The sequence below is a fragment of the Piliocolobus tephrosceles genome, chromosome 12 (assembly GCF_002776525.5).
Source record: "Piliocolobus tephrosceles isolate RC106 chromosome 12, ASM277652v3, whole genome shotgun sequence".
NCBI lineage: Eukaryota > Metazoa > Chordata > Mammalia > Primates > Cercopithecidae > Piliocolobus > Piliocolobus tephrosceles.
In genome coordinates, this window is record NC_045445.1 from 124,286,305 (window position 1) to 124,298,305 (window position 12,001).

A 12,001-nucleotide genomic window follows, 5' to 3' on the forward strand; every position below is an offset into this window, starting at 1 on the left:
CTCGGCCTCCCAAAGTGCTGGGATTACAGGCTTGAGCCACCACGCCCGGCCGACTTCCTTAACTTTAAATTCAAACCTTTGAGGCTTTAAAATTGAAAACAATTAGAATTTTCATACACACACATACATATAACCATGCTGTTCTTTTTTCTTTTCTTTTCTTTTTTGAGACAGAGTTTCACTGGTTGCCCAGGCTGGAATGCAATGGTGTGATCTCGGCTCACCGAAACCACTGCCTCCCAAGTTCAAGCGATTCTCCTGCCTCAGCCTCCTGAGTAGCTGGGATTACAGGCATGCACCACCACGCCCAGCTAATTTTGAATTTTTAGTAGAGACGGGGTTTCTCCATGTTCGTCAGGCTGGTCTCGAACTCCCAACCTCAGGTGATCCACCTACCTTGGCCTCCCAAAGTGCTGGGATTACAAGTGTGAACCACTGCGCCCAGCCAACCATGCTGTTCTTATTTCATGAAGGCAGTATCTTTTCTTATATCTTATTAGTGGTCTGTTTTGTTTTTTTTTTTTTTTAGGTTTCTATATTTGGATCATTTGTTTCCTTCAAGTTTTCTCCTCTGTTTGCTTCTCTGTCTTTCATGCCACAAGCTTTCCTCAGATGTCCAGTGATGGCTGGTTGTCTGTGCTTATTTGTTTCTTATTATTTTATTTATTTTTTTGAGACGGAGTCTCACTCTGTTGCCCAGGCTGAAGTGCAGTGGCGTGATCTCAGCTCACTGCAACCTCTATCTCCTGGGTTCAAGTGATTCTCGTGCCTCAGCCTCCCGAGTAGCTGGGACTATAGGCGCATGCCACCACACTCAGCTAATTTTTTGAATTTTTAGTAGAGACAGGGTTTTGCCATGTTGGCCAGGCTGGTCTTGAACTCCTGACCTCAGGTGATCCACCCACCTCAGCCTCCCAAAGCGCTGGGATTACTGGTGTGAGCCACCGCGCCCAGCCATCTGTGCTTATTTATAAGTGGGGAGCCAAAAAAACAAGATTGGAGGCTCTGTGTAGTTGGCTACACAGAAGCTATGGGCTTCCCTGCCTAGTTGGGCCATGAGTTGTAAGACTCCCTTCATACCAGTATTTTGAAGTCTTTTCCCTTGTTGGCCAGACTCTCCAGAGAAGTCTCTTCTAAATTTCATGGAGGGTGTAACCCTAACGGCCAGCATTTGAGTGCCTGGTGGGAGAAGAAGGCAGGAGCCTCAACATTCAATATGTCAACTTTTGTTTAACTGCTGTTCTCAGGACAGTACCTTGGCCCCTAGCTGTCCCTTATGTTTTCCAGTTCAGAGAACTTTTGCTTTGCTCTCTCTAGACAAAAAAAAGTGTCCGGTTTTGTGCCCAAGTGAAGGAGAAGCAGTTGCCTGACTGCAAGGTGGTTATATTAGTCTCCTAGGTATTTGCAGTAACAAAATACTCCAAAGTGGATGACTTAACACAACAGAAATTTATTGTCTCACAGTTCTGGAGGCTGGAAGTCCACGATCAAGGTGTCTGCAGGGCCATGTTCCCCCTGAAACCTGCAGAGGAGACTCTTTCCCTGCCTCTGTGTAGTTTGTGGTGGTTTGCTGGCAATCTTTGACATCCCTTGGCTTGAAAGTGTGTAACTCCAGTCTCTTTATCATTACATGGTGTTCTCCCCGTGAGCCTTTGTTTTTACATGGCTGTCTTCTTATAAGGACAACAGTCATATTGGATTAGGGGCCCAACGTACTCTAGTATGACCTCATCTTAATGAATTACATCTGCAACAACCCTATCTCCAAATAAGGTCACATTCTAAAGTACTGGGGGTTAGGACTTCAACATATTTTTTCAGAGGAGGGTTGGAGGGATGAGAGGTGGCGGGGTAGTCACAATTCAACTCCTAACAGTGGGGAAGGAATTTGGTGCTGTAACTGCTTGTTAAACAGATTTTCAACCAACTCTTTCTACTTCACCCCTCACTTCCAAAGGTTACCTGCTGTTGCCAATTCCTGAGTCTTCTAGGGGGTTCCCTCACTGTAAACTGATTTGCTTCTTAGTTGCTTTTCAACACCAGTTTAAAACTCAGTTTTCTCAGATCTGCTATTCAACCAGCACTCATTTAAAAGCTTTCTGACTGACAAGACGTTGCTACTGTTTTCTCTGATTTCTCTTCTTCATCAAGGTTTAGGCTCTAAAAAAATCTCCTTACTGTTATTGAAGTGGGGTTTGAAGGGGGAAAGAGACTTCGATGCTCAAGCCAGCATTTTCAGCCAGAAGTTCTCCTACATGTATCTTCCTTCTCTCCCTCTCAAATGGCACCTTTTTTCTTAATTCTCTCACATTTCAAACCACAACAAAACATTTAAGGAAAAAATGTTCTCTAATCTCTATATATGTAAATAATGGAGGGGTTGAGGGAGAGATGACGATAGGGAGAGAGAGAACCAAATTTGGCAGATTCAAAGCCCATACTCTATCATAGCACTCTGCCTCCATGAAGTATAAACAAACATCAATATCACACCACTCAAAGAGCAAATGGCTGAAGAGCAATATGACAATGCATATAAACAGCTATAAAAATGTTTAAAATCTCTGATGTAAGTAGTACCACTCTCAAGATTTTAGCCTAAGCCTATAATTAAACATAACGAAGTGACAACATGGACTCTGGCTTAGGAGAAATCAGTAGACCAAATATCCTGAAAAAAACCAACCCATTGTAAAAACCATAGAAATTCTAGATAAAATGCAAAAACATCTTTTAAAAGGCATAATTGAGCTTGTAAGAAGGAAAAATCCTCAGGAGTGAAAAATAAAGAGAAAGCTACACACTAGCAAGGTAAATGACTGAAGCCCTGGGCACTTGTGTCAACACCAGGGACCTAAAGTTTCGGTTTTTTTTTTTTTTTTTTTTTTAGATGCAGTTTCTCTCCTATTGCCCAGGCTGGAGTGCAATAGCACAATCTCGGCTCACTGCAAATTCTGCCTCCTGGGTTCAAGTGATTCTCCTGCCTCAGCCTCATGAGTAGCTGGGATTACAGGCCCCCACCACTACACCTGACTAATTTTTGTATTTTAGTAGAGACGGGGTTTCACCATGTTGGTCAGGCTGGTCTTGAACTCTTTACCTCCGGTGATCCACCAGCCTCGGTCTCCCAAAGTGCTCGGATTACAGGCGTGAGCCACCACTGCGCCCGGCCGTGTTTTGATTTTAATGACCTCAGGTGTGTAGAAGACAAGTTCTTGTGCTCAGGGAAAGTAGGGGGTTGAAAATGAGACCTCTACATAAAGTCAGACCCTCAAAGGACAGTAAGGTAAAAAGAAATGTAAATAGAGAAAGAACATGGGAGAGACAGTCTTCTTCAGTGTAACTGAGAAACACAAAATACGAAGAGAACATCTTCAAAGTTGTCAGAGAAAAAAAAGAGATCATTTAAAAGGAATAACAATTAGACTGGAGGCAGCAGCCAGAAGACAGTGGAACAAGACTTTGCATTGCAGAGAGAAAACCATAGCCAATGTAGAATTTGACACCTACCTAAATTACATATTTAAGAATAGGGGCAAAATGAGGACATTTTCAGAAAACCAAAAACGGAAAGAGTAATTATTACCAAAAGATGCTCCTTAAAGGAGCTTTTAAGAATACACATCAGGATAAAGAAAAATGATCTCAGAAGGAAAGTCTGAGATTAACAATAATAATATCTAAGCTGGAAGTTAAAAACAAGATAGTGCTAAAATATTAGATATAGCAATAACCTGTAAGACAAAAGGATGCTGATTAGCATTCTTAGTTTGGGAGGAGAGTGGAGCTATTGATTAACTTTAGATTGTAAGTACACGTGCCAAAATTTACACATAATCACTAAGAATAAAAACAGAGTCGGCCAGGCGGGGTGGCTCATGCCTGTAATCCCACCACTTTGGGAGGCTGAGGCAGGAGGATCGCTTGAGGTCAGGAGTTTTGAGACCAGCCTGGCCAACATGGTGAAACCCTGCCTCTACTAAAAATATTTTTTAAAATTAGCTGTGCATGGTGGCGCATGCATGTGATCCCAGCTACTCGGGACACTAGGAAGGAGAATCGCTCGACCCTGGGAGGCGGAGGTTGCAGTGAGCTGAGATCGAGTCACTGCACTCCAGCCTGGGTGACAAAGCAAGACACTGTCTCAAAAACAACAACAACAAACCCAGAGTGTATAACTTCCAAAATAGTAGGGGGAAAAATGTAGAATTGAAATCTGAAAGAAAACAGGAACGGCAGGGGAAAGAAAAAGAAAATGCAGGAGAGATAGCACAAAATAAAATGGTAAAAATAATTCCAAATATGTTAGCAATTAATTAAAATTGCAATAAAGTATAAATGAATTAAACTCACCAGTTAAAGATGTCCTGGGATTGAATTAAAACAAAAACAATCTAGATATTTGCAGTATCCTAGAGAAAACCTAAAACACAAAGACAGTGTATTTGACATTATATCAGAATGATTGATGCTATCTGTTGCAGCAAATAACTCCTAAGATTATTGGGACTTAACACAACGAAGTTTATTTCTTGCTCACATTACAGTTCATCAAGTCAGGCTGTTGCTCTGGCTGTCTCTTCTTCAATCAGTCATAGGATTGAAGGAGAATAGGAATCTGGAATCCTTCAATCCTGCTTCTACCACCATGGAGTTCTTTGCCTCCAGCCACAGGAACGAGAGGAAGGGGAGAGGGAGAATAGAAGACCACATTTATTTTAGGGGCCAAGGCTAGAAGTGGTATACATCACTTCTGCTCACATTCCTCTAGCCAGAAGTCAGTTCACAGGGTCCCAACATAGCTGCAAAAAATGTTGGGAAATGTGTTCTCAGGAAGAGAAAATGAAGTCAGTGAGCATCTAGCCAGTTTCTGACACATGAAAAGGTTGGAAATTTAAAAAGATGGAAAGGGATATGCCAGGCAGACACTAACCAGAACGCTAGAGTAGCTCTGTTCACATGAGACAAAATAGTCTTCCAGCCGGGCGCGGTGGTTCACGCCTGTAATCCCAGCACTCTGGGAGGCTGATGCCTGTGGATCACCTGGGGTCAGGAGTTCAAGACCAGCCTGGCCAAAATGGTGAAACCCTGCCTCTACTAAAAATATTTTTTAAAATTAGCTGGGCATGGTGGTGCATGCCTGTGATCCCAGGTACTCGGGAGGCTAGCAAGGAGAATCTCTCGAACCCAGGAGGTGGAGGTTGTGGTGAGCTATGATTGAGCCACTGTACTCCAGCCTGGGTGACAGAGCAAGACTCCGTCTCAAAAAACAAACAAACAAACGAACAAACAAACAAACAAACAAAAAAGTCTTACAAGCAAAATGCATTATTAGGAATAAAGGGACCAGGAGTGGTGGCTCATGCCTATAATTCCAGTACTTTGGGAAGCTGAGGGAAGATGAGGCGGGAGGATCACTTGAGCCACTGTGTCCGGCCGAATGCACATTTTTTCTTAAGAGTACAAGAAACATTTATGAAAATGGACAATGTACTTGGCTGTAAAGCAAGTCTCAACAAGCTTCCCAGAATCAGTATCATACAAATCATACTCTCCAATTATAGTGCAATTATGCTAAAAATAAATAACACAAAAAAAAAAACAAAAGAAGACTGTGTATGAAAATGTTCATTCTAATGTTAATTACCTGTAGTAGTAAAAAAAAAATAGAAACAACTGAAGTATCCAATGATATGAGTATGGCTAGATAAATTATGCTTTATCAATTCAATGGGCTATTGTATACCCATTAAATTAGTTTTAAGTGGATTGTGTTTAAGATATAAGTGAAAAGTGACCGGGCATGGTGGCTCATGCCTGTAATCCCAGCACTTTGGGAAGCCAAGGCGGGCGATCATCTGAGGTCAGGAGTTCAAGACCAGCCTGACCAACATGGAGAAACCCTGTCTCTACTAAAAATACAAAATTAGCCAGGCAGGTGGTGCATGCCTGTAATCCCAGCTGCTTAGGAGGCTGAGGCAGGAGAATTGCTTGAACCCGGTAGGCAGAGGTTGCAGTGAGCCAAGATCATGCCATTGCACTCCAGCCTGGGCAACAAGAGCATAGCTCCATCACACACACACAAAAAAGGTATAAGTGAAAAGTTTAAATCTATATGTTAGCTATTATTACAACTATGTGAAAAATATGTGTGCATCTAGACAGATTAGAAAGGTATAAGCAAATTAAAACAGTTGTTATATTATGGTGATGAGATTATGTGTAATTCTACTTTCAAAAAGATTTTCTGTGATGTGGTTATATTGTCTAATGTGAGTTAAAAGAATTGATAGAAGACATGATCTCTGGGAGCAGAAGCTAGTTGTGCCTTAATATCCACTACCATTTCTTTTATGACAACAGAATTTTAGTTGGGTACATACATGCCCCAAACAAAAATACATTTCCCAGACTCTCCTGGAGCTAGATGTTACGATGAGACAAAGTTATAGCTAACGAAATATGAGAAATGGGAATCCTGAAACATAAAGAGTATGTCCTTCCTTTGTCTTTTCCCTCCATCTTGCTACCTAAAATCTTCGTTTGTTATTACACACACTACAGATGGAGTCTGATATGCATTTGATCAGATGAGAGACTACAGCCCAAATTAATGAATGAAAACATGTGTGACTCATGAGGACAAATAGCTGTTTTTCTATTCAACCAGTGTCCAGTACAAGCTCTGAAAACAAGGGGATTATCACTCCATTTGTGAACATCAAATGACAATGCATTAATATCAAAGAGAGAACATTTATGTTAAATATATTCCAGTGAGAATCATACACATTTACTCCAATATTCTTTATCATGTAAGAGAATATTTTAGCAGAGAATGAGATCCTTTTTATAGGCTGCCGTGCCTGAATTAGATCAGCAATCAACCTACACATTTTAAATGTTAAGTAAAATTAAAAATTGAATCTTTGAAGTTCAATAAATTATTGCACTTTAATTATCATAGCCTCTGTGTAAAGTCTGATATAATCCAACAGCCTGGATCACAAAAAAATCAATAATTTATACTATATTAGGAATGACAATTTATCAATTGAAAATGAAATTGATAAATATTACTCCAAACAGACTTGATACTTGAAAAATATCCAAAGTAGATTAAAGCAGATGCGGCATTCTGTCTCAGGTGCTTCAATGCTCAATAATGATTAGTTATGCCATGTCATGCCTCCCGTAGCAATAAATCCATTATTACTTTTATTATAATTCAGAATAGGTCATTCACAAGCTGTTCTGTAAAAATGAATTTCAACTTAAAAAAAATATACTAGAAGCTGACTCAAAAGGAGCCTTTCATTCTATGAATTCTAATATTTATGCTAAGCATGGCCTGTTTAGATATTTGTTTAAATGAAGGAAAATCAAAATCGAATAAAAGTCCCAGGGACTAATCTCTTGAACAAAACTGTATACTGCTAGTTCAAGGGCATCTAATAGAAATAATTTGTTTAGATTAAAATTCTGTCAGTAAAAGAATTTGTTCCTATGGCAATTCAAAAAGGCTTAAAATATGTCACACATTTAGTTAAGAGAGCATACTCAGGACTTACTCTATGTTATTTTCCTTTATTACTCATACTCATCATTTATAGACAGACAAGCAGATTGTTAAACAACTTTGGTTTTCTGTCAATTAACTGTGCATTATCATGATGGAGAATCACCAACTGCCAAGTTTTGATACCAGGAAAATGAGTCCTTTTCTTTCTTTTTCCAGCTGATGCTCTGACATAGATTCCTTAGTTTTCACAATGTCAAAAGATGGAGTGGAGATGACAGTTATCCTTTGTACCTGATGGGTCCGTTTTTTGTTCCTAGGCAGAATTATCAATAAAAGTAGGAAGTATTATATATTTGGTTTTTACTACTTTATATTTTAATATTTGACTATATTTATCCTCATCTCAAAATATTTACAGCGATTTTTTAAATTACAAAGTAATACATGAATACATGTCTGTTGTAAATTCCTATGATGTAGAAGTATACTGAGGCAGACTTTATATAGCATAGTTCTTAATAAATTTAGATAGAAATGACTTCCATTTTGAAAAAAACCACCATCAGAGATGTGCTGAACCAACAGTGTGAACATACAGAGAAAATAATTTTTTTGCCAACTCATGCTGATATGGAGTCAAAACAGCTGGTTTTTATCAGAATTGCTACCAATATTAAGAATTTTTTAAAAATATTACCAAGATGAAATTCGCTTTATATTATCCATGATAAATGTGTCAAATGTGTTTCAGCCTTGAACTTTAGATTAGGAAAATTTCATTTACGTAAGTACAGCTACTTTACAGACAGTTTGAATATTGTCCAAAACAATGAATTCAGTACAAGTTAAACTTACAGTCACCTCAGAAGTATTTTTTTCTTTTGCCAAATACACCTTTCTCATTTTTTCAACTTTCATTTGAGCTTGCTTGGACCGGCGACCGAGAAATTTAACTTGATTTTGTTGTTTGTAGGGCCGATACAGAGGTTGGACAGTTAAGGATGGACCCCTAGAAAATGTTTGTATTAAAAACAGAAAAATCACACAGAATAAAATTTAAATGCAAAGCAAGTTCCAAATTTTATTAAAGCTTTCTCTAGCAAATATATCATAAACCTCAGCAACACTGGAGCAGCATTTCATGTAAGCTTTTAGGTTAAAGTTATCATTTCTGCTTGAGTTTACATAGCATAGTTCTTTTATTTTATTTTATTTATTTATTTATTTTGAGACGGAGTCTTGCTCTGCCGCCCAGGCTGGAGTGCAGTGGCTGGTTCTCAGCTCACTGCAAGCTCCGCCTCCCGGGTTTACGCCATTCTCCTGCCTCAGCCTCCCGAGTAGCTGGGACTACAGGGGCCTGCCACCGCGCCCGGCTAGTTTTTTGTATTTTTTAGTAGAGACGGGGTTTCACTGTGTTAGCCAGGATGGTCTCGATCTCCTGACCTCGTGATCCGCCCGTCTCGGCCTCCCAAAGTGCTGGGATTACAGGCTTGAGCCACCGTGCCTGGCCAGCATAGCTCTTTATCTGGCACTTATGAAGGTGTATAGATGATGATATTGACAGCAATGGTGATAAAAATTATAAAACCTGTTATCAATTTAAAATTAGCTTTCCTAGAAAATACTGTGTAGTAGCCATTTGAATCTTATTTTTTTATACCATATACCAACACAAAAAAGTATTACATTTTGGCCAGGCGTGGTGGCTCATGCCTGCAATCCCAGCACTTGGGGAGGCTGAGGCAAGCAGATCACCTGAAGTCAGGAGTTTGAGACCAGCCTGGCCAACATGGTGAAACCCTGTCTCTACTAAAAAAAAAAAAAAGTACAAAAATTAGCTGGGTGTGGTGGCAGGTGCCTTTAATCCCAGCTACTTGGGAGGCCAAGGCGGGTGGATCACGAGGTCAGGAGATCGAGACCATCCTGGCTAACACGGTGAAACCCCGTCTCTACCGAAAATACAAAAAATTAGCCGGGCATGGAGGCGGGCGCCTGTAGTCCCAGCTACTCTGGAGGCTGAGGCAGGAGAATGGCGTGAACTCGGGAGGCAGAGCTTGCAGTGAGCAGAGATCGCGCCACTGCACTCCAGCCTGGGTGACAGAGTGAGACTCCGTCTCAAAAAAAAAAAAAAGTATTACATTTCATAATGGTTGGACAAACAAGCTGTTTTTGTCAGTGCTGGGATCAGATGCTATGTCCATGATCCCCCTGTCCTTACTATTATAAGGCACATAGACTGAACTTTCAACTGCCAGCATCTGCATCACTCAGTCTGAAAACTTTCTTTGAAAAGAAAAGCCCGGCGGCGCGGTGGCTCACGCCTGTAATCCCAGCACTTTGGGAGGCTGAGGTGGGCAGATCATCTGAGGTCGGGAGTTCGAGACCAACCTGACCAGCATGGAGAAACCGTCTCTCTACTAAAAATACAAAATTAGCCAGGTGTGGTGGCTCATGCCTGTAATCCCAGCTACTCAGGAAGGCTAAGGCAGGAGAATCGCTTGAACCCGGGAGGCGCAGGTTGCGGTGAGCCGACATCGCGCCACCGCACTCCAGCCTGGGCAATAAGAGCGAAACTCGGTCTAAAAAAAAAAGAAAGAAAAGAAAAAAGCTCATGTGCAGGGAAGGTCAAAAGTGCCTGAGAATTAATATGTCCCTTCCTAAGCAACCCCTAACCAGTGACTGATGGGTGTTGATGTATCAATACTGTAATTCCCTTGCCCCCTGTGGGATAATTCTAAGCTGCATGTTCTACATTGGCTCTCACATTCCCAGGGGGGATTAAGCTCCAGTTACCCACAGTGGTAACTTGCTTGCTAACACACACTGCTTTGGCTGCCTTCCACTTTTCTACCCTCTCCCTTCAGTTGTTCCTAAGATCACCTCCCAAATCTCTGTCTCAGGGTTTGCTTCTGGGAGATGCTAAACTACAACTGCATTCAAAGATGGCTTTATGAAAGTATTTTTTCTATTCAATTGATTAATAATTTGGCTACTTATTTGGCTCTGAAATGACTTATTCTTGGATACTCAGTAGGATAAATCCAAATAGCAGGGAGATTGGGGTTATATATGGTGGCAGAGAAAATTACATCATTTATTTGACCTTGGTGGTAATAGGGTTAAATTCTATACTCAGTGCTCATATGGATGAGTTAGAGAAAATCTATTTCATGACAGACTGTGCCCTAAACCAGGCCATCTGTCTGGCAAATGTATAGCCTTGATCATAAAATATATGGGTTAAATTATGTTATTGGGTCAGAATCACTCATCTCTACTCCTGAAAAAAAAACCCAGCGTGTTTTCTTGACAGTGGGTCATCAGTGTCTTCTTCAGGCACAAAGGGAGTATTTTTCATTTCAATTATAAGAGTGTGAAAATAGATTACCAGTAGGTCCTCTTACATATTATTATCTCTTTCTTCTTTTAAGAAAGCAGCTAATTTGTGGGCTAAGTGAGGCTTAGTAATGGAAAGAGAAAAGGAATATAATGGGAGTGGTTATATTCTGTCCATGTTGTTTCAGATCATAATACATCTATTTTGCTACAACATCCATTTCTACAATGTGAACTGGCTCACATGCTATTGGTAAAAAGGGGAATGATGTCACTCTAATTTATATGCAATTTATCTTAGGCAAGGGGAGCCAGAGTAGCAAGAATAGAATTATAACCTTCAGCAAAAAAGGAAAAAGCCCTTAGTTCTGTGCTGCATGGGCAAGGGTAGCCCTTTTGGCTGTATTCATGAAAACAAAAATGAGCACCCGCATCAAGTGCTGCCTTCCCAGAGAGGCACACCCCACCCCCAACTCACCCTCGCTGCCCTTCACCCTACTCCTCCCCTACCCCCACTCCGGCCTTGGATGGCTCCTGGTTCTTGGCAGATCGCACTGCCTCTCATGTCCACTTAAAAGGCAACCATGTAGCCGGGCACTGTGCTCACACTTGTAATCCCAGCACTGTGGGAGGCTGAGGTGGGCGGATCACAAGATCAGGAGTTCGAGACCAGCCTGGCCAATATGGTGAAAATCAGTCTCTACTAAAAATACCAAAATTAGCCAGGCATGGTGGCGGGCAGCTGTAATCCCAGCTACTCGGGAGGCTGAGGCAGGACAATCGCTTGAACCCAGGAGGCGGAGGTTGCAGTAAGCCGAGATTGCGCCATTGCACTCCAGCCTGGGGAACAGAGTGAGGCTCCGTCTCAAAAAAAAAAAAAAAAAAAAAAAAAGGGCAACCACGCTGGCCCAGGGTCCCACTTCCATGTGTTCCATGTGCACTGTCTCCATGCCCACTAACTGCTCTAATGAAAGAGTTGCCAGCATCTCCACTGTATGGTTGTTCATTTTTTACATTTTCTGTGGCAGCCTCCAGCTACACTGAGTTGCCTGTCTGGTGGTACAAGTCATCTCCCCAGGTACAAATTGTCCTTTTGGTTGGTGCTGTGTTTACAAAGTTGCATATGTTTTGAGCAATCTGCCC

General features: G+C 41.1%; 2 protein-coding genes across 4 annotated transcripts in view; one reads left to right on the forward strand and one right to left on the reverse strand.

The window, feature by feature from the left end:
- APOO (apolipoprotein O) overlaps positions 1–12,001 on the forward strand; it is a 127,948-nt gene that overhangs the window by 5,730 nt on the left and 110,217 nt on the right. The gene's annotated exons all lie outside the window — the stretch shown is intronic.
- C12HXorf58 (chromosome 12 CXorf58 homolog) overlaps positions 7,572–12,001 on the reverse strand; it is a 46,355-nt gene continuing 41,925 nt past the window's right edge. Inside the window, exons 4-5 of the mRNA XM_031936654.1 lie at positions 8,378–8,531; positions 7,572–7,835 (exon numbers count right to left, since the gene is read on the reverse strand). Of these exons, the coding sequence (XP_031792514.1) occupies positions 7,776–7,835; positions 8,378–8,531 (214 nt within the window). The 3' untranslated portion in view covers positions 7,572–7,775. The remainder of the gene's footprint in view (positions 7,836–8,377; positions 8,532–12,001) is intronic.